The 26,144-nt window shown below is 40.8% G+C and overlaps 3 protein-coding genes across 8 annotated transcripts in view; 2 read left to right on the forward strand and 1 right to left on the reverse strand.

Moving 5' to 3' along the window:
* Nucleotides 1–6,281, reverse strand: part of kdm1b (lysine demethylase 1B) — a 9,008-nt gene extending 2,727 nt beyond the window's left edge. Inside the window, exons 1-15 of the mRNA XM_020597338.1 lie at nucleotides 6,102–6,281; nucleotides 5,668–5,810; nucleotides 5,208–5,329; nucleotides 5,031–5,120; nucleotides 4,717–4,828; nucleotides 4,495–4,608; nucleotides 4,370–4,408; nucleotides 4,038–4,230; nucleotides 3,702–3,886; nucleotides 3,356–3,526; nucleotides 3,214–3,288; nucleotides 2,967–3,101; nucleotides 1,080–1,251; nucleotides 554–681; nucleotides 118–249 (exon numbers count right to left, since the gene is read on the reverse strand). Of these exons, the coding sequence (XP_020452994.1) occupies nucleotides 118–249; nucleotides 554–681; nucleotides 1,080–1,251; nucleotides 2,967–3,101; nucleotides 3,214–3,288; nucleotides 3,356–3,526; nucleotides 3,702–3,886; nucleotides 4,038–4,230; nucleotides 4,370–4,408; nucleotides 4,495–4,608; nucleotides 4,717–4,828; nucleotides 5,031–5,120; nucleotides 5,208–5,329; nucleotides 5,668–5,810; nucleotides 6,102–6,117 (1,827 nt within the window). The 5' untranslated portion in view covers nucleotides 6,118–6,281. The remainder of the gene's footprint in view (nucleotides 1–117; nucleotides 250–553; nucleotides 682–1,079; nucleotides 1,252–2,966; nucleotides 3,102–3,213; nucleotides 3,289–3,355; nucleotides 3,527–3,701; nucleotides 3,887–4,037; nucleotides 4,231–4,369; nucleotides 4,409–4,494; nucleotides 4,609–4,716; nucleotides 4,829–5,030; nucleotides 5,121–5,207; nucleotides 5,330–5,667; nucleotides 5,811–6,101) is intronic.
* A 25-nt stretch (nucleotides 6,282–6,306) lies between these two features.
* On the forward strand, nucleotides 6,307–19,090 carry cfap69 (cilia and flagella associated protein 69). Of its 6 annotated transcripts, none has more exons than XM_020597332.1 (23): nucleotides 6,309–6,731; nucleotides 7,470–7,529; nucleotides 7,625–7,690; nucleotides 8,042–8,151; nucleotides 8,230–8,306; nucleotides 8,587–8,757; nucleotides 9,483–9,635; nucleotides 9,822–9,999; nucleotides 10,805–10,928; nucleotides 11,059–11,107; nucleotides 11,211–11,332; nucleotides 11,428–11,659; nucleotides 11,957–12,121; nucleotides 12,210–12,325; nucleotides 12,544–12,662; nucleotides 13,008–13,089; nucleotides 13,298–13,490; nucleotides 14,024–14,161; nucleotides 15,500–15,576; nucleotides 15,793–15,990; nucleotides 16,442–16,528; nucleotides 16,632–16,715; nucleotides 17,298–19,090. In XM_020597332.1, the coding sequence occupies exons 1-23, from the start codon at nucleotides 6,651–6,653 to the stop codon at nucleotides 17,457–17,459; spliced, it is 2,844 nt and encodes a 947-aa protein (XP_020452988.1). In that variant the 5' UTR covers nucleotides 6,309–6,650; the 3' UTR covers nucleotides 17,460–19,090. The 6 variants fall into 6 exon arrangements, with proteins under 6 accessions (XP_020452990.1, XP_020452988.1, XP_020452989.1 ...); XM_020597333.1 differs by having other exon boundaries at nucleotides 8,587–8,685; XM_020597334.1 differs by lacking the exons at nucleotides 16,632–16,715; nucleotides 17,298–19,090 and having other exon boundaries at nucleotides 6,307–6,731; nucleotides 15,793–16,068; nucleotides 16,442–16,526.
* Nucleotides 19,091–19,323: 233 nt separating this feature from the next.
* The window catches only part of slc9a1b (solute carrier family 9 member A1b), a 12,128-nt gene continuing 5,307 nt past the window's right edge, over nucleotides 19,324–26,144 (forward strand). The window contains exons 1-7 of the mRNA XM_020597339.1: nucleotides 19,324–20,028; nucleotides 21,875–22,335; nucleotides 23,692–23,942; nucleotides 24,199–24,416; nucleotides 24,690–24,886; nucleotides 25,469–25,558; nucleotides 25,844–25,921. Of these exons, the coding sequence (XP_020452995.1) occupies nucleotides 19,758–20,028; nucleotides 21,875–22,335; nucleotides 23,692–23,942; nucleotides 24,199–24,416; nucleotides 24,690–24,886; nucleotides 25,469–25,558; nucleotides 25,844–25,921 (1,566 nt within the window). The 5' untranslated portion in view covers nucleotides 19,324–19,757. The remainder of the gene's footprint in view (nucleotides 20,029–21,874; nucleotides 22,336–23,691; nucleotides 23,943–24,198; nucleotides 24,417–24,689; nucleotides 24,887–25,468; nucleotides 25,559–25,843; nucleotides 25,922–26,144) is intronic.

A 26,144-nucleotide genomic window follows, 5' to 3' on the forward strand; every position in this document is an offset into this window, starting at 1 on the left:
GGGGTGGGTGGGGGGGGGGGGGGGTACACACAGTGAGATGCACCAACAACTTAGGGAATATTCCAATGTAGGGAATAACAAGGTCATATTTGAAATAAAAAAAAATTCAAAACAAACCTGACACTTTGTGCGGATGTCAAGGCCCTCGGCAAGTTTGTGGAGTAAAACAGAGTAGCCCTTGGTGAGTAAAGTGTGATCTCCTGAGAACTGGGCAAAAAACTCATTGTGGTCCCAGGACCTTGCTGACACCTACAAACAAAAATAAATGAATATACTTGAGAACATTTTCATCACAGTTCCGTTAAATACATAAAAACCCGGACAAACGAATCATTACAAAATGTGGAGGATGCACACATCACCAGAATGAAAGCTTTCCTGGTCCACAGATTTCTTAACAATAAACCAGCCTGAACTTTCTGTCAGTCACATCACCTATAAATCTGGTGGCAAAGACTTTGTGATTACACCAACCCTCAAACAGGAATTATTCAAAGCACACCTACACACAGGAGAACAATCATGCAGTCCTTTCATGTTCTGAGTATCAGACCTGGTCTAATGTGCTTCCACAGGCAAACTCCAGGTTGCTGAGATGAAACTGAAGTACTTTCTCCTCTAACTCACTAAACTGGATCCCAGACTCATGAAGAAAGTTCTTCTTCACTTCCTGTACTTTCTCTGTAGAGATAAAATGCATACAAATACATGACAAATGTTTCTAACCTGTCTAAATTCTCTCTACTTCTGTTTTAATTTTATAACATTGCATTGTACATATTTACACCAGTAAACTCCCCAGTCCTGCAACATGCTCTTTTTTGCAGATATCAAAGCCATGACATTTGAAATTTAAATGTAGAGTTAATTATCCTGACCACACAGTAAATAATTCCAGGTAAGGTCAGATATGGGAATGTCTACCATCACTGCTGCAAGAAGAAACATCTGATCAGATCATGGTCCAAATGTAATGCACCAGAGTTGTTGTTGGTGTATAATGACAGCTATCAATGCTGTGGCTTTATTAAACCTCAGTGAACCTTACACTTTAGATTAAAACAATCACAATTCAGCACCTCCCAGTGGTGTGTCCTGGTTCTGGGACTTGTCCTTCCTCCATTCCGACACCACATCCAGGATGGCGTTAAAGTGGAAGTCCATGCGCTTGTCAATGGCTGGGTCAGTAACTTGTCCTCCCTCCTGAAAGAGGTCACACCGCTCTCCCAACTTGTGCATCTTGATGCCCATCTGCAGCAGAAGAATGAAGAAACACATTTTAGATCCCATATATAAGGGCAGCACAAACTAGTCTGTGTTAAGCGGATGAAGTAAAAGACAGAAGTAATTTTTTTTTAAACCAGCATTTGTTTGCTTGTTGGTTGGTTGGTTTGTTCACAGCTAACTCAAAATGTAATGAATGGATTTGGATGAATATTTTTGGAGAGGTAGGGCACGGCCCATGGAACATTCCTGTAGATTCTGGTGCTGATCTGGATCATCATCCAGATCCAAGAATTTTTTTATAAGCTTTTTCACCACAGAGTGTTGGAAAGTGTTGTTAACTGTGTCAAAAGTGCATGGCTGTGCTGCTGAGCTCTTGGAATAAGCAAGATAAGCATGAACTTTATTGCCAAGTATTTCAAGAACACAAGGAATTGAGTAGACATTGAAGGCAATGGAACTAATAAAACTAACCAACTTAAAACGGACTCTAAAATGGACTTGCATGCAGCCAAATGGTGTGAGTTCTTTTGCATTCTCAGAGCTGTCTAGTATTATATATAAAAAATATATCATAGATTGAAGATCACTTACAGTGCGTCCAGAAAGTATTCGCAGCGCTTAACTTTTCCATATTTTGTTAGGTTACAGCCTTATACCAAAATGGATTAAATTCATAGTTCCTCAAAATTCTACAAACAATACCTCATACCCTGTATATTGCTGCAGTCATCGTTCCCTCGATCCTGACTAGTCTCCCAGTCCCTGCCGCTGAAAAACATTCCCACAGCATGATGCTGCCACCACCATGCTTCACTGTAGGGATGGTATTGGCCAGGTGGTGAGCGGTGCCTGGTCTCCTCCAGACATGATGTCAAGCTTTTGTATCATCAGACCAGAGAGTTTTGTTTCTCATGGTCTGAGAGTCCTTCAGGTGCCTTTTGGCAAATTCCAGGTGGGCTGCCATGTGCCTGTTACTGAAGGGTGGTTTCCATCTGGCCTGATTGGTGGAGTGCTGCAGAGATGGCTGTTCTTCTGGAAGGTTCTCCTCTCTCCACAGAGGAATACTGGAGCTCTTTCAAAGTGACCATCGGGTTGTTGTTCACCTCCCCTTCTCTCTTGATCGCTCAGTTTGCCCGGGCGGCCCAAATGTTTTCCATTTACGGATGATGGAGGCCGCTGTGCTCATTGGAATCTTCAATGCTGCAGAAATTTTTCTGTACCTTTCCCCAGATCTGTGCCTTGATACAGTCCTGTCTCAGAGCTTTACAGATGATTCCTTGGACTTCATGGCTTTTGTTTGTGCTCTGACATGCACTGTTAACTGTGGGACCTTATATAAACAGGTGTATGCCTTTCCAAATCATGTCCAATCAACTGAATGTTTCACAGGTGGACCCCAAACAAGTTGTAGAAACATCTCAAGGATGATCAGTGGAAACAGGATGCACCAGAGCTCAATTTGGAGTGTCATGGCAAAGGCTGTGAATACTTATGTACGTGTGATTTTTACGTTTTTCATTTTTAATAAATTTGAAAAAATTTCAAACAAACTTTTTTCACATTGTCATTATGGGGTATTGTTTGTAGAATTTTGAGAACAATAATGAATTTAATCCATCTTGGAATAAGGCTGTAACATAACAAAATGTGGAAAAAGTTGAGTGCTGTGAATACTTTCTAAATGCACTGTACAAGGTAGAGCAGAAGTATTTCGGCTTTACTATTTTATTGCTCCTAACCTGCTCACACATCAGGGCGATGGGGTTGTTTACACAGCCATTGACAATTTGAGCTCCTTGACCTACAGTGACGCCGAGAGAAGTATCATCCCACACCCGACCTCCAATTCTCTCCCTTGCCTCAAGCACCACCACCTGAAAACCAATGCAGATGACAAGTGTCACGGGACAGCTCTGTGACCAGCAAATAAAATGAATTTTAAGCTCAGAGAACATGTGTAATAGGATACAAGTTATGGATTTTAACCTGAGTGCCAAAGTTTTGCAGCTGCCGTGCAGCAGCCAGCCCTGAAGCCCCAGCACCAATGATGATGACGTTCTTCTGCAAAAATAATGTTTGAGTACTGTAAACCTTAACAAAATGAGTACGTGAAGGTGAGCACACTCACAGAGTGAAATCTTTCTGGGAGGAGAGGCCGTGTGACTGCCAGCACACCGGTGTTGATGAGGCCCTTCCTGGTCATGAAGTTGAGTACCCGGTCCATTTCCTGCACGCAGCGCACACGCACCAACCCCCGGACAATGATGTGTAGTGCACATTTCTGAGCAGTCAGCACCTCCTTCAGAAATAAAACTCAATTTAATATTTTAATTACTTTCAAATTTTCACAAGAGAAACAATATGATATTTAAAGGTATAAAAAAAAAAAAAGAATGTTTGTTCCCGGTCCAAAACCTAAAAACATAAAAAACACAGCATGTATGTAGGTCACATGGTGGATTTCTGCAGTGCACCTTGCAGTTCTTGTGCCAGGAGGCCAGAATGAGGTTACGCAAGGCCAGATACATGGTGGGATCACGCGAAAATTCTGGAAACTCATAAAGCTCATCCAGCTCCATCATATCTGGCCGCACACACAGAGCCTTGCCACACTCATTAGGCTGGTAGAAGGGCTGGAAGTATGGACATAGACCTGGAACTGAGAGATACAATTATGGTTAATACACCACAATGCTATGTGGTGTCGATTGATATCTCTAAATGGGAGGCTGACCAAATTTGTTTTCTGACTGTACAGAGTAAGCACTGGCTGCTGGACTGTGCAATTATTACTGCACTCACAGACTTACTTTGTGGCTGTGCAGCTCTGCAGTGATCTGCTCTCAGCTCAGCTGGAGACACATTACTGAGGGAGCTGGATGGACTCATTCCCACACAGTCGGGATAGTAGGCAGCAAGGAAAGGGCTGGCTGGGCTTTCTTTGAATAAAGGCGGTAAAATTAGCATTGAATGCCACCAGCTGTCAGTCACCTCGGCCACTCTCTGTGAGAATAAAATGAATTGGGGTTAAACAGGATGCAAATAACCGTAGTATCTTCCCATGACACACATACTGGATACAGTTATTTAGAAATAACAGCTGGAATCCCAAAACAGATCACCACACACATTATCAGCTTACCAAGTCCTCTGGTTGGGAGCACTGGTCCAGTCCCTCACCCTGTAGGTAAACAAACAAAATTATCATCACAAAAAGAGTAGAAAATGTCACTTAATAAATGGATAGTCTTTCTGTCTCCCATTTACTTTAATGTTGCCAAACTTCATTCCACAGCGATACGTTGCTGCTAGGGTAGCAGTGAGTTGGATCTCCTTGGTCAGCTGACGCCACTTCCTACAGTCATGTTTAGTACACTGAACCTGAAAGGGACATACAAAAGTGAACTCTACTGTATTTGCAGCATGGAAAACTTAACAGTAACCACATTCAGCTGTATAACAGGAACCAGGAAAGCTGCCTGCACTGACCCAGTATGGTAGTTGCTGATCTGCCATGAAAGCTTTAAGACTGGGCTCACTTTTCCCATTACTGGTCCACACCTTCTTCCATGAAGCAAAGATCTCATAGCCATCTTTGTGACTGCCATGGGAAAATAAGAAATCAAAAGAACGCATATACAATACTTCATCATAATTTAAAGACAGTGAACATGCTTCTAGATGTATGGCATGCTAGATTCTAGATGACCTCCCTCAGCTTTGAAGCATATGTGTTTTTTACAATATAAAATAAAAAAAGTACTCTATTGAGGTTACGTGTGCAGTGGCTCTGTAAACATTACCTTCTGTAGTAATGATCAAAACATTCATTGCAAAAATGTTCACCACATGATAGATGATACCAGCGAGAGGTGTATCCATTTTTAGCACACCTGAGTCGAGACAAAAGAATCATCATCCATCAGTCAGTATCTACAAGTCAGTTAAGCACCTTTTTGGTATTAAAAGAAATACCCTACCTTTCAGATGCACTTGCAAAGCAAACGGGATATGTAGCTGAGCATCCAGCCTTCTCACATTTTCTGTACTTCTTCTCAGACTGGTCGTCTTCTTCCTCAGTGTCTGTGGCTTTTCTTTTGCTCTAGAAGAGAGTTTTTAAGAGTGTCATTTCCCAAACTAAACTCAACTCATCTTTACTTTAAGTTAACATTGTACCCATCCGATGAGTATCCACAATGAATACAGTTTCTTTGTTGGGTTGGCACATCAGATCTGTATGTTGTCCACTGAAGTATGAGAAACTCAAGTACAGAAATGCCAAAGATGACTGAGGTATGAGTTACAAATTTTCACCTCCATATTAAATGGGATCCACACGGGAGATAAGATGGAGATGGGACTGAAGAGGATCAAAAGAATATGAGACATTACGGTGCGCAGCAGGAGAACGGAGTCTGAGCGTGCATGAAACAGTTTTACCTGTCCAGGTGGAGGGTTGTTGGTGCGCTTCACCCGGACGTTAATCTGCCTCCCAGAGGAGCGCAGGGCCTGGCCGTCCCCCGTAGACTCCCCCGAGCTCCGCTTCTTGGCTCGTCGAGCACCAGAGGCATTCCCAGAATAGTCTAAACAATAATGACAGCGATATAGATTTAACAGTGTGGGTAATAAAGCGCAGGTCACTTCTAACGAGGCCTTTGCTGTGACCGGTAAGACCCTTTATGGAGTAAAACATAATGTTCAGCTAATTACAAGTTGATCAAAGCGACTAATACACGACATGATTTAGCATGTAAACACAAAATGTGGTGACAAATGCACACAATAGCAGGTCTTTTAAAACCAGCCAACCAATGTCAGCCTGTCACATTTAGCATGTAGCAAACCAACAGCAGCAGCGCATCGTGAATACTAACCTGCGTCCGACAGCATGGCTGCCTGAGGTATTTACTTTAAAAACGCAGGGTTTACTAGCGTTTATGTGAGGCTTTTCATACAGTTTTTAGTCGCCGAACTCGTGTCCTTTTATTGTTGTGAGAGAAATCAATGCCCCGTTGTTACAAGAATACAACTTCCTGTTTTAAAGCGGAAATGGGCGTTTCGTTTGGATTAGTTATGAACTAGGCTACTCTCCGTATTTGGTGGTAACCACAGTAACAGGAGTACGCCGTCAGTGTCGCAACATAAACGGACCGGACAGGCAGATGATTAAATATTAAAGCTAAAGTTATTTTTAGATGTTTTTTTTATCGAACGTTTGGTTTAGAAAACAATTTAGGTTCACGTTAAGTTTCTGTTAGGGTTAGCTCGTTGTCATTAGCAAACAAACAGTGCAGAAACACTGGAGCCATTAAAACCAGGTGAATTATCTGTTATAACTCGTTAGCTAAAGTTACCTAACGAAAATGTTTACCTTTGCGGCTAAAGTAAGACGCTGAAGGAAGAAAGTTCCTCGACATTTGCAAATGGATTCAGGCAAAGTTGTGCACAGAAGAAAACCATACATTCCTGTAATCAGAGCAAGCGCATCAGAGAACAACCAGGAGGTAAAACAGTTCTTTCCTCTGATTGTTTAGTTGGTTGTTTTGCACTTTACTCTATTATCATGACACTGTTTACATTAGACCAACGTTCTTTTAACATATTAAATTCATACCCACACCATTTATATATGTGCAATACACTAAGATTTAGAAATTGAAGAGAAGAAGTCAGGTGTGGCAGCTAACTCAATACCCGAGGACAGCTGCACCATCCATTAAGAGGCATTAAACTTGTACTAATTACTTAGTTTTATTCTACCTGAGTTTGGACAGTTTTACAACAAGTTGGCAATTGCTCCAATGGTTTTGCCCAGGAAATTTAATATCAGGTTAAAAAGGAAGTTAGTTATGAATTACATATTTATCCTATGTACTATATTTTAGCTCTTCTATAACGAACTAGGAGCTTGTTAATAAAATGCACTGATCTCAACTAAATGTCATAAAATAATCCTCTGTCAGAAAACCGCTTTTGATCTCTACCAAGTACCATCAAGAGCAACAAGAAGCTTGATGCTTCACAAAAGAAGCCAATAACTCAAAAAAAGTACAGACAAATGCAACCAAATATTAAGCGACATGAAATGTATGTATATATTTAAGGAATAGGTTTTAACATTTTTTCAGCAGAACCACAATACATTTATAAAATAACACTTTGTGAAATATTTATCTTAGAGTATTGTTATCATCAGCGTCATAATAATCACAGGCTGAAAACCTAAACTATGATTTTAACAGGTCAGTGCTAAAAGTCTTGACCTCAGTAAGGTGATCCGTCTTCTTGAAGATCCTTTGACGGTAAGTTAAAGTATGTATGTATATATGTATGTATGTATGTATTTATTTAAGTGAACTTATAGGTAACCATATGGTACATTCTGTTTTTACTAAAGGCTAACTTGAAGGAGAGGCATCTTTTTGTCCTGAACAAAATACTGAAAAGAAGCCAAACTGGCTTTGTATCCTTTCCACACATTCTGAGAAAATGGACTTTACCTTTTGAAGAGGCATTCATCTTTTCCAAAATAATCTTTCTTAGATGTCATACTGCAGCAGATTTTCCTCATTAATGGTCCCTAGTGGTATGGTAGAAAGAGATTTGCTCTCGTGTAACATAAACACAGAGCCAAACATAAATCCCAAGACTCTAATTTACCACTGCATCACTGTGTGTGTGTGTCAGCATTTTCCCTGTTCAGAAATAGCCTCACTTACCATGATGACTTGTTTCTCCGTCACTTCCTGTCTTACACTGGGATTTATGAGTAAAAACTTTGCCAAAATGTTAAAACTTCTTAAACTATTTCAAGCTGTTAAAGGACCTGACAGGCATAGCCAAAATTCTCAACATTTGTGCTGAAAAAGCAAAGGATCACCCTGAATATGTGCCCATTATGTCTGAGGCACTTCAAATTTGTAGGTAAGGAACACACATATTTCCAGCCAACAAGGAAATTATTATTTTTTCTCATGACATTATTTCTCTGCCTCATCTCAGTTTCCCCTTCCTGAAGGAGAAAACATCTGATGAGTTGATCTACGCTCAGGACGTTGTAGAGTTCCTCTCTCACATGGGTACACAGCTTTCATAGTTTGCATGTCACAGCCCCCATATTACATTTTTTATAAAATGCTTGATGCTGCATTCATCAACCTGAACACCAGCATCTTTAATGCTTTTGTTGCTTGTTATAAGTCATACAGTTTTTACTTCAGGTTCTGTTTTGACAGTTTGTTCTTTGCCTTACATTTCTACAGACTGGTTTGGTCCCTTGGGTTCCTTTAAATAAGTTGTTAGGTACTTCAGACAGGAGTGATGATGGGGACTGACTGACGGTTGTGTTTCTGTTGGCAGGGTGTCTGATGTGGGTGCCAGATGCTGAAGTGAGACAGCAGATAGTTGAATCTGTGAAATCATTCTACACCTGTGTGGCTCCTAAACAGCTCCTCGACGGTACAAGCTGCACCGCCAAGCCAGAGCCTCAGACTTTCCCTTCTAACAACAGACTTTCTAGACTTTCAATAAGTGAGGCTCTGTCATGGCTTCAGTGGTGGCATGCTTGTGATTTGTTACCTTTGTAGTTTGTTTTCTCTTTCTTTTTTTCTCACTCATTATTAACCAGCATTGGTTTATAGTTATAGGCAAATGTGAGTGCCAAAGTAATTATTCAAGTGTGAAACAGCCTGCCTTCTCTTAATATCTTTGTCCATTTCTGAAAATATACAGTGAGGCATAGGTGTGTGTATATACAGTCTATTGCCCTGACAGATTGTATAGAGCAGTGCTTTAAGTTAACTGCCATGAAACTTATGTTTGCTTATTTCATTTGTTGTTTGTTTGCAAAGTAGTGACGAACACAAAGTACAGCTGAGGTTGTACTTTGAGGCTTTGAAAAAAATGTAACAAATTAAAATTTTGGCCTTGTAATGGCTCTAGATGAAATGTTAGCAGATGACTGAAGTGATGACAGTTTATCTTAAGGCAGACATCAGTGTCATATTCAAAAGTTGTCAAGACATTACAGTTAAACCCAAAATGTCAATCTCATATAAGGTCAGGTGGCTTCATTCTCTGGGGACCATTGACGTGTGTACGAAATTTAAGGTTACATTAATCCAGTTTCCTTTATTATTCTTTCTGTTTTAACATTTCTGTTTTCTCTTATCTTCCCTCTGTTTCTTTCTCATTGTTGTCATCCTACAGCCGTGAATTTATTGCAGTATTTTGTGAGTCTTTCTGCTTGGTTGCAGGGCTCCAGCCGACCTCTCCGGGCTACAGGCTACAGCTGCTGGAGCAGAGTGACCTTGCTCAGACTCTGCTCCTCTCCATGGCTGCCCTGGAGAACCAGCCAGCTATCAAGCTGCAGCTCCTGCAGACGCTTCAGATCCTCTCCAGGTCCTCTGGTCAGTTTCTGATTTTATTATGAATCCACTGAGGCAGTGAAGGAGGGGATCTATCAGACATGTCAGTTCAACAGATGACATGCACTGATCAGACAAACAATCAAAACAGTCATTTAATTGTCTTTGTGTGTTATTTTATCATTAATCACATATCTTTAATCTGTCTTTAAAATATTACAACCATAGACATCAACTGTGCTTTAATCCTGAATGCACGGGGAGCAGAAACAATCTGTCTTCACATGAACGAACCCGATCCGACCGGTCAGGTCCTGTTCCTCTCCTCTGAAATCCTCTGGAACCTGCTGGAAAAAGGCATCAAGGATGAGGTCACTGCTCAGCTCAACAGCATGGAGTGTGTTGTGTATGTGTCTCTGGAGGTTTGATGGTGTTTTTAAATGTGAATGAATCTGAATGACAACTTAATCTTTTTCAGAGGACAAAGTGTTAATACCCTAAAAGAACATCTAAAGGAAGTTATCTAAATCAAGAATAAATCACTTTCCATTATTCATCCTCTAAAAAATGTTTCTAATTCCAGAGATAAGATAATCATTTATTGTCATTGTAACATGTACAACGAAATTTTAGAGTAACCTCTAGTCAGTGCAGCAATAAAAGAAACATAACATATGAAATAAAACCATATAAATGAAATTACCCCCCCCCCCACTAAAGGGGGTAACCCACTAAGTGTGGTAACTGTTGTTGGGTAAAAACTATTCCTGAATCTAGTGGTCCTTGATTTGATTGCTCTGAACCGTCTACCTGACAGCAGCAGTTCAAAGAGTAAACGTCCAGGGTGTGAAGTGTCCTTAATGACGTTCTGGGCTTTTTTGAGAAAGCAGGAACTGTGTAGTTCTTCCAGAGTTAGGAGACGGGAGCCAACGACCTCCTGGGTCATATTAATGACCCTCTGGAGCGTTTTCCTCTGAGCCAACTGTGCTGCTGCTGTACCATACACATATACAGTATGTAAGCATGCTCTCAATGGAACACCGATAGGACACCAGCAGTCTCTGGGAGATGTTGTTCTTCCTGAGCACCCATAGAAAGTACAGTCTCTGCTGGGCTTTTTTAAGCAGTCCAGAGGTATTTGAATACTTTTGTGCTCTCATTTTGTAAAAATAGATATTTGATCTCTTGTTTTCTCTTCATTTGTGTCTTAGATCTCTGAAAGAAGCATTTTTTCACCAGCTGATGAATGGTTTTCGACACTCTGACCTCCAGCTCAGAAATGATCTGCTTGTGATCACAACGATGATCGCTGAAAACGACAACTCTCTGCTTGTTGTGAGTACAAGCATTTAAATAGGTAGTATTGAGATAAAATTAGAAATGCATTTAATTTTAGTCACAGTTCTCATTTATTGGATTTGTCAGATGTACTGCTGTAGTTTGATATAGTGTTTCTAATTTTCAGGAGAGTTTATTTGCCAAACAGCTCATGGCTTTCATCACATTTCCAGAGTGTGAGGCAACTCTTTTACTATATGTTTGTTTGTGTTTCTTATTTAAATAAGTTATGAGTAGTAGAGTAGCATCTTTCATGATCACAACCTTTTTATATTATAGTGAAAAATCACAACCCTCTGGTTCGCAATTTCAAGCTAAGCTACAACAGTGAAGATCTGAAAATGAAGAAGTTGCTGTTGAATCTGTTGGTTGTAATGTCAAAGGACTTTGCTGCCCTGCAGGTCAGTCACAGACTCAGTCAGTGGTTTGGGTAATATATGAGTTATTTGGCTGAGTCTGACACCCTGCGTGTTCTCTCCATGTTTTCTTCTCTTAGCTGTATAAAGAAGAATATGTTATGCTGGCTCTGCTGACACTCGTGAAGCCACCTGCTACCCTGCCTGAGCGCCCTTCAGCTTCATGTCACTGGTCCTCCATACAGCAGGAAGAGCTCCAGCTTCAGGCGCTGGCCACCCTCGCCACCATCGCTCCCCTCATGTTGGACAGCTACATGTCATGTCAGGGAAATGCATGTCTGCTGCTCTTGCTGGACTGGTGCGTCGGGCAAGGTGAGCAAGCAGGAAAAAAATGAAGAGAGAAATAAGACTAAAGAGAGCGAGAGGTTATACAGCAACATTCATGTGTCTTACTGCTTTAAGTGCTTTTGTTTCCTTTGTAGACATTATAACATGCTTTCAGTATTCCCTGTTTTCAGCCCACATGAGCACACTTCATTTAAACCTTTCTAGTTTTCAGTAATGTTGCTTAAATATGATAACTGTAGCCTGTTTGTAAATTCAGTAAATTCTGACCAATTAGTCCACAGTCTGTAAGTATATTTATTGTCTTTCCTCTTTTTATTTCAGATGCTTTCTTTAGCCAGGGTCACAGTTTCCATGGCACTGGAGGCAGAGGCAGTAAGAAGGCTCAGATGCGGTACTGTATCAGAGTACTTCGATCTGTGATGTCTGTAGGCGAAGAGACAGTCAACCAGGACATCTGTGATCAAGGAGCCATCAACCAGCTTCTGGGTAAATGAAATAAAAATGTCAGAGACTGCATTATACCAGCAGAACTTGATGTTTGTTGTCACTACTTATTATTGTTGTAATGTCTTAGGGATTTTGATGCAAATTGAAGAGAGTCCTGATGAAGAGGATGTAGTCACTCTGACGATAAAGTCAGATATCCAGCTGATCCTTTCCGCGCTGTGTGAGACCGACATGCACAGAAAGGTAAAGCTGAGATTATGACCCCAAAGAAGCACTTGTAACAGTTGAATTACAGACGTCATGGCTAAGAATGTGACTTTTAAATAAATGTCTTTCAAAAGACAAGTTTTTGTTTGTCAAAAAATATGACATTTCCAAGAGAAATGAATTTCAGTTCCTGTCTCTTGCCACAGAGTATGTCTGTGTTGAGCTGCTGACAGTGCTGTGATGTTCTGCCACAGGAGCTGTTTGGGTCAGAGGGAGTTGAGATGGCAGTTCACTTCCTAAAGAAAGGCGCCGACAAGTTCTACAGCGGCCTTGGGCACAACAAACTCATCCTCTCCACAGTTGACTGCGTCTGGTCAGTTCAGCTAAACCTCAGCACACTTACATAGATTAATGGTCCGACTCGTTTACTTAATTTTATAAATTGTAATAAAACATACAAACATTTAAACTTGTCATATCCAGATTCAGTTTATATCTGGCTGCATCAATATGACTCAGGTAGACAAAGGTATATTGATCTGCCTGTTAGGCCTCATTCCTTTTCAGAATCCATTCACCTAAACCTGGACACAGCTCCAGTGTAATGTGTGCATATTTCCCAAATTTTGGCTTAACAATTTGTTGGTCTATATGAATTTTTCATACACACAGGCAGAAATGCATCCATATATGATCAGTGTATGTTGTATCCCATCAGGTCCTGTATTGTGGGCTGCTACACTACAGAAGATTACTTTTTGGCTAAAGAGGGGGCCTTTCTTCTCCTTAACTTACTCAGTGTAAGTAGCTGATTTCAGAAGATGTAGCTGAACTAAAGTTGAAGCTGTTGTGATTTAAAAAGTGTCAAGGGTTGTTATTATTCCATTTTGTAATGAGATGAAACACTTAAGCTCCTCTGTATGTTATTTGTTATCAGTCATTGTCCATATGCACCTACAGAAAATGTAAACTCATGACATCAGATTGTTTTGGGCGTCTCTGTCTCAGTCGAGCCCCAGATGTGTGCATGGCATCATCCTTGCCACCCTGCTGGAGTTATGTGACAACCCAAACACACTGTCTCACATCCTGAGCTGGACGGGTGATGGTGGCCAGACGGCTCCCAGGCTCCTGCTGCAGCTGTGGAGGGAGGAGGAGGAGGACCTAGGAGTCAGCCGCAGCCAACACGGAGAGATTGCAGGTAAACGGCTTGGCTTTAAATAACGACAACTGAGTAGTGAACTCTTTCTTCTTCAGGGCGCATTTAAATGTAATGTTTCTGGTAGTCACTGCTATCCAGAGCAGCTTGCATCATCTCAGGTCAAATAAAGATAAACAGGACAGGTTGTTTAAAAGCACAGCATAGACCAGAGATGTCTCCTTTCAGAACTGCTTTGCCCTGTTTTTTCATCCATCAATCCTTTTTCTATATCACTTATCCTGAAGAGGGTCACAGAAGGCTGGAGCCAATCCCAGCTTAGTCATCAGTCAATTTAAGATGCATGTCTTTGTACTGTGAGAGGAAGCCAGAGGGAACATGCAGGCTCCACCCAGAAAGGCACTAGGTCAGCCAGGGCTTGAACCTGTGTGCTTAGAACCTGTTAGCGCTGTGAGGCAGCAGCACTAACCACTGTGTCACAATGCCTTCGATCGCCTTGCGATTTTCCACAAAATACATTATGTATCTCATATCTTTCTTTTTCTCTTTTTTGTTTCTCTGCTTTTGACTTTAAGATCCCCAGAGGCCCATCCTCACTCATCACCAACAGGAGGACACCCAGCTGTCATTTCCTGCCGACATACCAAGTGCAGCGGTGCTGGAGATATCTGAGAACCTTCGGTCAAAGATTTACTCCATCTTCTGCAAACTTGGTAAATGAGTAATCAGTTTAAAAAAATTTCTAACAAAAATACCAGTGTCACACCAAACAGTAAATATACTGTAGCATTTCAATACATTTTCATCCAAAAGTATGTTGATAACGTGTAGCCTAAAACATACACTGACAAGAAGAAGTATGTGAACTCTTTACAATTACCCCATTTTCTGCATTAATGGGTCATGAAATGTGATTTGAGCTTTATCAAACACAAAGTGCTTAAACTAGTAACATATATTTATAATCTTTCATGTATAATGCTCTTATATAGCCATTTCTACACATTGATACACGCTCAAAGTGCTTGGCACTATTTCCCATTCACCCATTCCCACACCACTGTCATCACCAGGAGCATGTAGACTAGAGAACCTGGGTATTGATCCGCCAACCCTCCGATCAGGAGATGACCCTAATTATGACCCAGTCCATCTTCACTTCTGTAGGCATCTTATCCAGTCTTTTCTCTAGATCTTGAACTAAACATCTTTGATTTTTATATGAACTTGGTCTGTTCTCACTCATTATTAACCAGCATTGGTTTATAGTTATAGGCAAATGTGAGTGCCAAAGTAATTATTCAAGTGTGAAACAGCCTGCCTTCTCTTAATATCTTTGTCCATTTCTGAAAATATAACAGTGAGGCATAGGTGTGTGTATATACAGTCTATTGCCCTGACAGATTGTATAGAGCAGTGCTTTAAGTTAACTGCCATGAAACTTATGTTTGCTTATTTCATTTGTTGTTTGTTTGCAAAGTAGTGACGAACACAAAGTACAGCTGAGGTTGTACTTTGAGGCTTTGAAAAAAATGTAACAAATTAAAATTTTGGCCTTGTAATGGCTCTAGATGAAATGTTAGCAGATGACTGAAGTGATGACAGTTTATCTTAAGGCAGACATCAGTGTCATATTCAAAAGTTGTCAAGACATTACAGTTAAACCCAAAATGTCAATCTCATATAAGGTCAGGTGGCTTCATTCTCTGGGGACCATTGACGTGTGTACGAAATTTAAGGTTACATTAATCCAGTTTCCTTTATTATTCTTTCTGTTTTAACATTTCTGTTTTCTCTCAGAAGAACAGCAGTAATGCGAAGTATAGTAGAGGTACTGTATATAAGAAAGCATTAAATAAAGATTTTCAAATAATATTGTCTGACCATGTGAATAAAAACCTTTATATCACTAACATACAAGCTCATCTACTGTATCTACTAGTCTGTTAATTAAAGCCAACTGTTTCAGTCAGACTTGTCCCTCATGAGACATTGTGAATTTCCAGAACTATGCTGTGAGATATAATTATTTGTTATATTTGCACCCTAAGGTTTTCAGGACCTTCCTGGATTGTCAACAAAAGATTATGTGACTTTGAGCATCGTCAGGAGATATCTGGATTTTAAGGTAGAATCATAACGTCAGACAGCCAGACAGAACTGCTGTCAATGTCAAACTCTTAATATGAGCTAAATATGGAACTGGGATGTTCATTATTGTGCATTTAAAACTACAGTTTTATCAGACATGATGTATGTGTCATATCAAACCTAGCAAAGACCTGTGATTCAAACAATAAAGACACAGAGACAGTAGAAACAGGTGTCTCTCGTGCTGCTGCAGGTCGGTGAGGTGTGGGAAGAGATCACAAGGGAGCTGAGTTTGGATGGTGTGAGGCCAGCCAGCCCTGATGAGGAGGCCCTGAGCACCATCTGTAAGATCACAGAGGACACTGCGAGGAGAGTCACAGCAGAACAAAACAGCATCCTGGAGCACCAGGAGAAGGAGGACATTAGCGAGGAGGAGCTCATGTACACTGAGGTGCACAGAGTTGAATTCAACAAGCACTAAAAGTAGACAACTACAACAAAGTCACAAAGAGCAGAAAACGTCAGCAAAGTCAGTGAAAATCAGAAGATTTTCTTCTTTGATTAGTAACAAACAAAACTGTAGTTTCTTTGCCTTGTGTTACAAAGTGATTAGTTTTTGTATAGATGTAAGAGTTCTTTTTTCTCATAAACTACTGAACAAACTTGATTAAAAAATGTCTCTCAGTACAGTATTTTTGACACAGATGTGGATTCGGGTGCACATTAAATCTTTCTAAACATTTTCAGATCTTAGAGCTTTGGTAGAGTGCACTCTCTCATCCTTTTGTATTAAACTTCAGTTGATGCAAATTATCATTAAATGTTGACCCAGTCCACGAGGGCATGGGAGACCTGTTGTTTTCATATACTAAACTCTAGCTTTTGGTGCCTGTGTTTTGCAGATGAAGTCTCACTGGAAGCAGAGGGAACTCACATTAAAGTCATGGGAGAGTTACGTTTCCAAAACTTCAAACTACGAGATTCTTAAGGTTTTACATTTTACATCCACAGATATAACCTCGGTTTGTTATTGCTATCACAAAGAATCAATATGAGATTTTTAAAAACTAATATTTCCTGATTTTTGTACAGGAAGTCAAAGCACAGAGGGAGAAACACATTGAATCATCCAGAACCAAACCAAAGCACGAGGATGCTACAGTCCATACTGAAGAGGTCTCTCATTAACACAAATGTCTGGTTTCACTGATTTTATAAAGATTTCAGTAATTTGACTACAAAAGATAAACACCTGAAACTTGTTCAGCAAAGTGGTTTTAATCGGGTTTCAGACAAGAAATAATTAAACCTTTACTGACATCTGCTGGCAAACACTGGGAACTGCAACAGCATCTCCTGCACCGACTTGACCCTCTCTTCACCTTGAATTATGGAACATTAATTGATTTGAATAAAAACAGTAAAGTCCTAATTTTACAAAATGAGGTGACACGCCAACTGATAAATGCAGAGATACAGTAGAAACAGTGAGTAAAGCGGAAAAATGCAGCTGCTTCTGCTGTTTTGTCAGTGGATTTTGATTTTTATGTGTGTTTCATAAGTAATTATTACCATGCATCATCATTCTGAGTGATTGCATGAAAAATACACATTTCTCTTTGTATCCAAAGAACTCTCCTTTTAGCTGAAAGTACATTAAACTCTGATCCATTTAGGAAGTGCTCTTAAAACACACTCATGATAAAAAGCTGTACAGAACAACAATGGGACATTATGTTGTGCTTTGGTGTGTTTCAGCATTTCATCGGACAGGTCATGTTTGCAGAGGGGAGCACAGCTGCTCAGGAGCCTGCAGGGGTGATGCTGACACTGGTCCGAGATACAGTCAAAGCTGTAGTTCAGGACAAAATGGGACCAACCACACAAGACCCAGAATATTTCAGCACTGTCAGAGACTGATGTCAACAAACATGCTGGTTTAATACAAGTCCTTTACATTATTATTATTGCACCTTTATGTTATCTAAAACATTTTGATGTACACCCAAGACAAAGCTAATTTTACTGATCAGAACTTTATATTACACTTTACATGTTTATCAATAATTGTTTTGATTTCAAGTAGCAGCTCATTTCCAGAGTGCAGATGTGGAAGTGACCTTGGCAGACATGAGCTGACTTTATCTGCCGTGTAGTCTCTGTGTGTATGAGGTATTGTTTCAGCAGGTCTGATGCATGTCAAGTCAAATTTATTTGTAAGCACATTTAAAACAACAGGGACTGACCAAAGTGCTGTACATCAATCAATAATCAATGACAAATACAAGACAAACAAACATCAGAAACATAAGAAAACAAATATTTATCTATATTAAACATTTCCAAAGTTGGTGCTGGGCAGATGTGCAATGGCAAGCTGTTCTGCAGCATGGTGCCCTTTACTACAAAGGCATGATCTCTTAGTATAGACCTCGGATGCACAGCACAACTGTTAAAATTAATGTATATTAATCAAAATAGCATAAACCTAACATGAAAGCATTTTCAGGTGGACACTGTATAGTCAAATAATTACTAGCATCTGTTTTAAATATACAACAGAATAGAATAGAATATGGTTGCAAACTTGTTCACAATGAGATTTCACAGCAGCTATGTGTGTCTCAGACTTCAGCCATGTGGAAAACTGTTCCGGGAAACGGATGCTGTTGGACGACTGCACATCCTGAATGGAGTGAGTCATATGTGAATGAAACAATGGAAGTGATTTCACTGTGAGGGTCTGTGACAGGAGTGAGGCAGTCAACATGTATTTTCACAGCAGTGGGTGCATTTTCAGGATGTAGGTAGAGCTGTGACTGCCAGTGTCACTCCTACAGCATGTCTGCAATATGAGTTACCTGTGAGAAAATGCCTTGCTCAAGGGCTTATTTAAAGTGTAGGCAGGCTATCAAAATTGAAAAGTCTGAGCCATTTGTGATAATTAAAATTAAGCAAAGATAAAATATGAACTAGTAGAAATGCATGAAGTTCACTCATAGTGAATGACCTTTTAAACATCTCATGGCTCATCTTTTGATTTTATGGCCTATGTCTGGTTCAATCTCACTGCACTAATCTGTGTCATTTTCAAATGCAGCAGGCAGTTGTTTGTAGTGAAAAAGTTGTTAAAAGCCACTGTGCATTACCTGCTCAATACCAGACAGATACAGTCAGTGACCAGGTGGTGGAGCGTTTAGCAGCTAGAGAGCCAGCTACTTCCCTCAGGGGTTGGTAGAGGCCGACAACAGAGCTAAAACAGATTACCTACTGGATGTGGTGGACACAAACATGACTCCAAATCTATGACAGTGTTGCACTGCGTCTGCTGGATAAAGCGCAATGGATGAATAGTGCCTAGTAAAGATAAAATCTCCAAAAATGTACATAAAACAGACACTAATTGTATATGTTACAATAAAACAGAAGACACAATAAAGGCAACAGGAATAGTGCTTTTAACATCATAGTCCCACTCACAAGTGCAGTTTCAAGTAAAAAGAGCTCATTTTGCAGCATGGCCCCTGTGTTATACTGTATTATTAATAAATGATTAAATCATTATTACTGTTTCATTATGCAAGTGGTAGTTTAATGTCATAGCTGGCCAAGGTGACAGGTAGTTGGCTAGCTAATGCGTCTTTATTAGTAAATGACCATTTTAAAATGTAGCAGAACAGAAGTATAACAGCATAAATTGGAAATGTTAAGACTAGAAGCCTAGTGAAGTACAGAACTTGAGTAATTGTTATTTCTACCACAGGGTGTGGAGGCAGTATGTTGTGGTCCTCCGCTCCAGTAGATGTCGCTGTAACTCTGTTTAAGCTCTGCATGAGCTGCCTGCGGCAACAGCAGGAACAAGACGTAGGTGAGCGACATAACCGTATGAAGGGTTTTGCTACTTGAGACAAGTTCTTGGAGTCACGATTGAGTAACAGTACCGAGAAAAGGCTTTAAATTGTCTCAGTATGAGAATAAGGCTCGTGCTTACACTTTAAAAACATCACCCGCCGATGGCAGGAGTTGTTTTTGCCAGCAACGCTAAACACCGTTTGTTCCGATACAACTATGCGTAATTTCCCCACACTGTAGTGGTTTTAAGATGCCCGGGGAGTCTGTGCACAAAAGTGCGCCATTCGCTTCCCGTTCTGGCCTCACCTCCGTCTTCATAGGAGCTGAAGTTGTGCAGGAACCGTTCGGTCGTGACACCATCTGAAAATGTCTCAGCTCTGGAGCAGCTCCGGTCCGCGTCTAACCGGTTTCCTGTGCGTTTTATTGGTCGTTTCTGCTCACGCGAGCCGCGATGCTGTTTCGGGAAACAACGAGACGTGGGGAAGCCCAGCCCGAGCGACACAGGGGGATCCGCACCACCAAAACAGCTCCACTACACATAGAAAGGCTTTCCCCGTTCTCTCCTTCAACTACGACCACGTCAAGACGCCCTTTGAGATCTCGTTATGGATCCTCTTGGCCCTGCTGATGAAACTCGGTGAGTGTCACACGTGTCTCAGTGGTTTCCCTGTGTACCATTAATCATCACTATTTCTTTCTATATTTCTATTTCTAGACCGTTTAGAGTTTGATTGTCTGGCAACATGTGTTGATTTTATCTATACTTGTAAGTTGCGTTTATTTTTCATGTATATTCTTATTTACACTGTACAGCACTTTGGCATCCATGCAGTTTGTAATTTCTTTGGGTTCTGTGAAAATATGCTGAGCATTTTTACGTGTTTCCTTGACATTTTATCAAGAAATTCAGTGGCTGATTAATAATTAATGAAACTAGTCATTAGTTACAGCTGCTGAAACAGCTGTCACTGTGTTACTGAAATAGAACAAGCACAGATTTGTTTTTGTCCGCTAATCCAACTTGCCTCCCTCAGAAGGTTATGAAAGTTTTTAATGCCCTGATGTGTCAAAAGCTCAAATGTATCATTTTAGATTTTGCATTAAACCTCTTTAACATGGCGTTATGCTTATCATGGAGAGTTTTTAATAAAAATTGATACAGCAAAACCTAAAATATGAGCTATTTCACATTCTTCTTGGTGCCTACATTACCCACAGTGCAACTCAGCTGTTATAGTTTGGTCAGAAAGTCAGGTGTGTTATGACAGTAGCAGCTAATGTGGCCTCTGAAAGTGTTTAAAGCTTGTAGTCGTTATAACGACGCTGACTAAAGTCACTTCATCGCTTTATCAGAGTTTACACAATTTTTTGTGTGCTCACCCTAAAGTCGTGGCCTCTGTGTTGTTGGAGATGCAGCTGCAGCCCTCATTACAGTGAGATCTGTGTCTTCACTATGACAGTTGAAGGGCAGATAATAATACTTTGATAAATGGAGAACTTTCTTGTTGTTGTCCCACCATGTTGAGTGTCACAGCACAGGGCTGTGATGACTCGGAGCGGCTCTCTCCACTGCTTTGTCACTGGCTGAGTAAAAAGAATGAAGTTTCCTGGCATCTTATCTGTTGATCCAGCTGTTGTCTCCGAGGGCCGGACTGACTACTTGCCGTAATGTGCTCCTCAATAACAAAGGCTCCAGTGTGCATACTCAGAGTGGAGGCTGCATACAAGACCACTTGCTGCACGCAGCACTGCAGAAGCATTTGTTGCAGAAGTGTGAATCATGCTACAGAAAGCCTGGTTGGCAAGGCCTCATTTAGCAGACAGTCAGAGATAATATTAACACACAGGCCTGGGGTGGAGCTGCTGTGTCAGGCTTACTGCCCTCTGTACATACATTTACAGCACGCTGACTGAACTTGTGTTCTCTGTAAGTGATGCTGCTTCAACAATGTCCAGGTCACATGTGAGCAGATTTGTCTAGCGCTGAGGTGATAAACTGATCGATCAGATATCAGTTCTCAGCTGTTTCAGTGTATGAGCCCCTAAAATCTGCAACTGCTCAATGGCTCCCACTATCAGAAGCTGAGCTATGGACTCACCTAAAGTGTTACAGTCTGAAATTTGCTCTTAGTTTAGTCTGATGCAAGTTAGACAGTGTCATACATGTAAAGGCAAATTTTAAGCAACAGAGTCAGACACTGAGAACTAAGACCTGTGTTTCCATGTTCAGAGCTGCTGACAAAAAAAAGGAAAACATGGCTCATAATTTTTTTTCCCAAATCACTTTTCATTTGTATTGTTACATCCAGGGTAAATATCCTGTAGCTGTTAAATTCATGTGCATTTTAAATCAACAGAAGTTTGATTAATAGGTTTTATTAATACGTTTCTGTAGAAAGTCAAGGTTAGAATTTTTCATCTACTGTAATGACAATATTTTCAGCAGTCGGGTTAGTGACCCCTTCTGAACAATCTCTCTGCAGGTTTTCACATTATTCCCCGAGTATCAAGCATTGTCCTGGAGAGCTGCCTGCTGATTGTCGTTGGTCTGCTGATAGGCGGCATCATCAAGGCCATCAAACAGACAGCCCCTGTCCTCGACTCCAAGCTCTTCTTCCTCTACTTGCTGCCTCCCATCATCCTCGATGCCGGCTACTTCCTTCCCATTCGGCCCTTCACAGAGAACATGGGCACCATCCTGGTGTTCGCTGTGGTGGGTACGCTATGGAACGCCGCCTTCATCGGCGGAATGATGTACGGTGTTTGTCAGATCGAGGGAGCTCAGCTGGGCCATGTGGACCTGCTGTCCTGTCTGCTGTTCGGCGCCATCATCTCAGCTGTGGACCCCGTCGCCGTCCTGGCTGTGTTCGAGGAGATCCACATTAACGAGCTGCTGTACATCCTCGTGTTCGGGGAGTCGCTACTCAATGACGCTGTCACTGTGGTGAGTGATGGGAGAACTGGACAAGCCTTCAAATGCTAAGTAATTTAGTTGTGTTGCTCTGCTTTTTTATGCTTCCACTCCACTACACTTCAGAAGAAGACACTATCCTGTTTTTGCCAGTTGTGGGTACTGGTTGCATTGTACTTGTATTTTATTAAATGTAGCCTCTCTCGGTCCATATTAAAAACTGTGCTACACTGTCAATATTCCCACCTCCCTGCTTCACCTTCCCATGTGCTGTCAGAGTTAGTGTTGCTGTCTTCTTGTAACATGTATCAGCATTCTAAAAACCTCTCGATACAGACAAAAGGAGTCCACATTCAGCATATGGACAAAAGGCTGGAAGATGTATCTGTCACACTGAAGCTGTCTCTGTGACAGACTGGTGAAAGGAGAGCAGTCAGCAGCAAAAATCATAAAGTAAATTACATGACTGAAGTTTTCCTGCTGTTGATCTGTGCATTAAACATTAATATAAATGACGTCCTCAGGGTTCATCAGCAGCTGTTTTACTCATATAAAGACAAATGTTTGATGAATGAACCAAACAGACATTGCAGTGCTGGACATTAACTCAAGACTCAAATGGGCTATTTAACATCCAGCCCTGCCCCTGTGTGGGCCTCTGCTTGATGAGAGTTTCTATTTAGAGGGCTGTTTACATTCCTGTTGGGTCCACTTAAAGGAATTCAATTTCAGATGCTGAACTCTGATGCTCTACAGCCACCAGTATGATGAGGAATAATAATTACATTGATTTGATTGTCTTTGATTTGCTTTTTTGTGGTATAAGCTATACTCAGTTGAGGGTTTGTTAGGAGGAAAATGCTGATACAGGTGATAAACATTAGTTCTGTGGTTTAGAGCTGAAGGATGCAGGGCAGCTTTGTTACTACTTCACATTTTGGCAATGAGGTTCAGTTGCATTTATTGCCAGCATACATTAATAACTGGAAAGCACTCAGACTGCTTATCTCCACCAAGGCTGCACGGTGAAAATATTATCGTCATCATTTATTTATATGACACTCTTCCAAAACAAGTTTGCAACATGGATTACAGACATATTGCAGGAAAAATACAATGCAGGCATAGAATAAAGGTGATAAGAATAAAAACAAATTGATTAGGGATTCAGTTTCTCTCTGATTCATGATAAGCCAGAGAAATAGTTTCAATCATGGATGTACCAGAGCAAGTGCAGTAGTTCATGTGAAAATACAGTATCTTAGCTGTAGAGAAGTCTCTTTCAGACTATTAAAAAAAAATCTCTGGATTACAGTTTTTTTTTAAGTTCTAATCAACATCTTCAAGTTAACGATCTTTCCTTCTCTCTCTCTCTCTCTCTCTCTCCAGGTTCTCTATCACCTGTTTGAGGAGTTTTCCCACGCTGGGATTGTGACTGTAGGCGACGCCTTCCTCGGTGTGGTCTGTTTCTTTGTGGTTTCCTTGGGGGGCGTCATGGTGGGGACCATCTATGGCATCCTGGGGGCCTTCACTTCCCGTTTCACCTCTCACACTCGCGTCATCGAGCCCCTGTTTGTCTTCCTCTACAGCTACATGGCCTACCTCTCTGCAGAGGTCTTCCATTTGTCAGGGATCATGTCGTAAGTAGACTGACCCGAGTTTGTGTCGTGTCCTATAGTAGGAGATTGTTTTTTTTTTTTTTTTAATGTTACAAAAACTCTACTGCACATCACATGCTTGTCTGAATTTGTAGCCTGCGACTGGACTGAGCTGCTGGTTGAAAAGCCTCACATTAAAATCAAAACAAAACAACACATCCACATGTGAAACATACTCATTTATGTAACAACCAAGATGGTCTTAATCCCTTCCTCGTTTCTTTCCCATCCCAAACAGGTTGATAGCGTGTGGCGTGACGATGAGGCCATACGTGGAGGCCAACATCTCCCACAAGTCATACACCACCATCAAATATTTCCTGAAGATGTGGAGCAGCGTGAGCGAGACGCTCATCTTCATCTTCCTGGGTGTTTCCACGGTGGCCGGTCCTCATGCCTGGAACTGGACCTTCGTCATTTTCACAGTCATCCTCTGTTTGGTGTCCAGAGTGTTGGGTCAGTACAGAAAACAGTGAACTCTGTCCATCTCTCGGCCAAATAACACCACTGTGTTAATGTTAAAATGTGCAAAGAAAACCAGTAATTATTGATGATGGCACCTTTTAATAATATATTAACTGATTCTAACCGTGTTATATCTATGTTTCCAGCATCTATTATATACTCAAAATATATACAAAATATAGGCCAATGTAAATTATTATTAGTGTTGCAGTTGTTTTTTTTTTCTCTTCTCCTCCTGTTCTATAAGCTTTGTTTGTGTTTCAGGAGTGATGGGTCTCACATACATCATCAATAAATTCCGTATTGTGAAGCTGACCAAGAAGGACCAGTTCATTGTGGCTTACGGTGGCCTGCGAGGTGCCATAGCCTTCTCCCTGGGCTTCCTGCTCACCAACAACGAGATGAAGAACATGTTCCTCACAGCCATCATCACGGTCATCTTCTTCACAGTCTTTGTGCAGGTGAGAGGAGCCAAACATCTGTATTTTAAGAGTACACTGAAGTGTCTGCAGTTTCACTTGTTGCTTTTCTTAATGTGAAATAGGAATAGCAGAATCTTCAGTAGCAAGATGTTTGTTATCTTTTGTCTTTTGCAGTGTCATGACTTGCATGGAGTCCTACCACAGCTTGCTGTGGTCTGGTTTCCCCTAACTAACTAGGAAGGGCTACCACTGCCCTCTGCTGGATTGCTGCAGAAATGACCACTATACACTAAAAACAGACAAAACCACTCTAGTCATAGGAAATTTTTTGTGGGTTACAAAATCTACAAAATATAAATCTAAAACCAACCATTGTTAATAAAAATGTACAAATAAGAAACCAGAAATGTAATTTATTTTTCCTAATAAGCAAATTTTGGTTCATGTACAGTTGTCTGTGTCCTTTACTGAACTCTTCTGGCAACTCTTGTGTTGCAGGTTAAAACTGACACTAAACAAACCTGATATAATTTGTGACTCTCATCAGATGGATAAACAGCTTGTTTTGTTATGTCCATGAGAAAAGTATGACTCACCCACCTGATCTCGTTTGTGTTTCAGGGAATGACGATCCGACCTCTGGTGGAGCTCCTTGCGGTGAAGAAGAAGGAGGAGAGCAAAACTTCAATTAATGAGGAGATTCACACACAGGTGCCATCAATAATAATAATTAGTTTCACAATTTAACCTTTTTTTTTTTATGGCAAACAATAAAAATGCTTGCTATGGATAGCCAGAGCAGCGCCCTGCAGGGATAGCGCTGCCATTGGTGTGTGTGTGTCTGCCTTGGTTCAAATTCCTTGTGTGTGTGTAACATACTTAGCCAACAAAAGTGATTAGAAAAATGATTGGAAGAGTGTTAAAGTACATAAAAGATCAAAACTTCATTTTTGTTCATCACAAAGACAGCAGCATATAAACTTTTTTTTTCTTTAGTTCCTGGATCATCTCCTCACGGGAATTGAAGACATCTGTGGACATTATGGACACCATCACTGGAAAGACAAGTATGACGTTCCTAACAGTCCTCTGTCTACCCCTCTGTTACTGTCTCCTACCAGCCAAGTGACAAAGAAATAACCTTCGGTGTGGCCAGGTTTTGGTTATAAACACCCAGAGGTGACGCTCATGTTCATGAGGAGTGGCGTTCAAAAATGGTTGGGGTCTAATTGGATGTTATTATCTATTTTAAATAAATGTAGTGCAGTTGGGCTTGTAAAACAGAAGTACACTCTCC

The sequence above is a fragment of the Monopterus albus genome, unplaced genomic scaffold (assembly GCF_001952655.1).
Source record: "Monopterus albus unplaced genomic scaffold, M_albus_1.0 scaffold34.1, whole genome shotgun sequence".
NCBI lineage: Eukaryota > Metazoa > Chordata > Actinopteri > Synbranchiformes > Synbranchidae > Monopterus > Monopterus albus.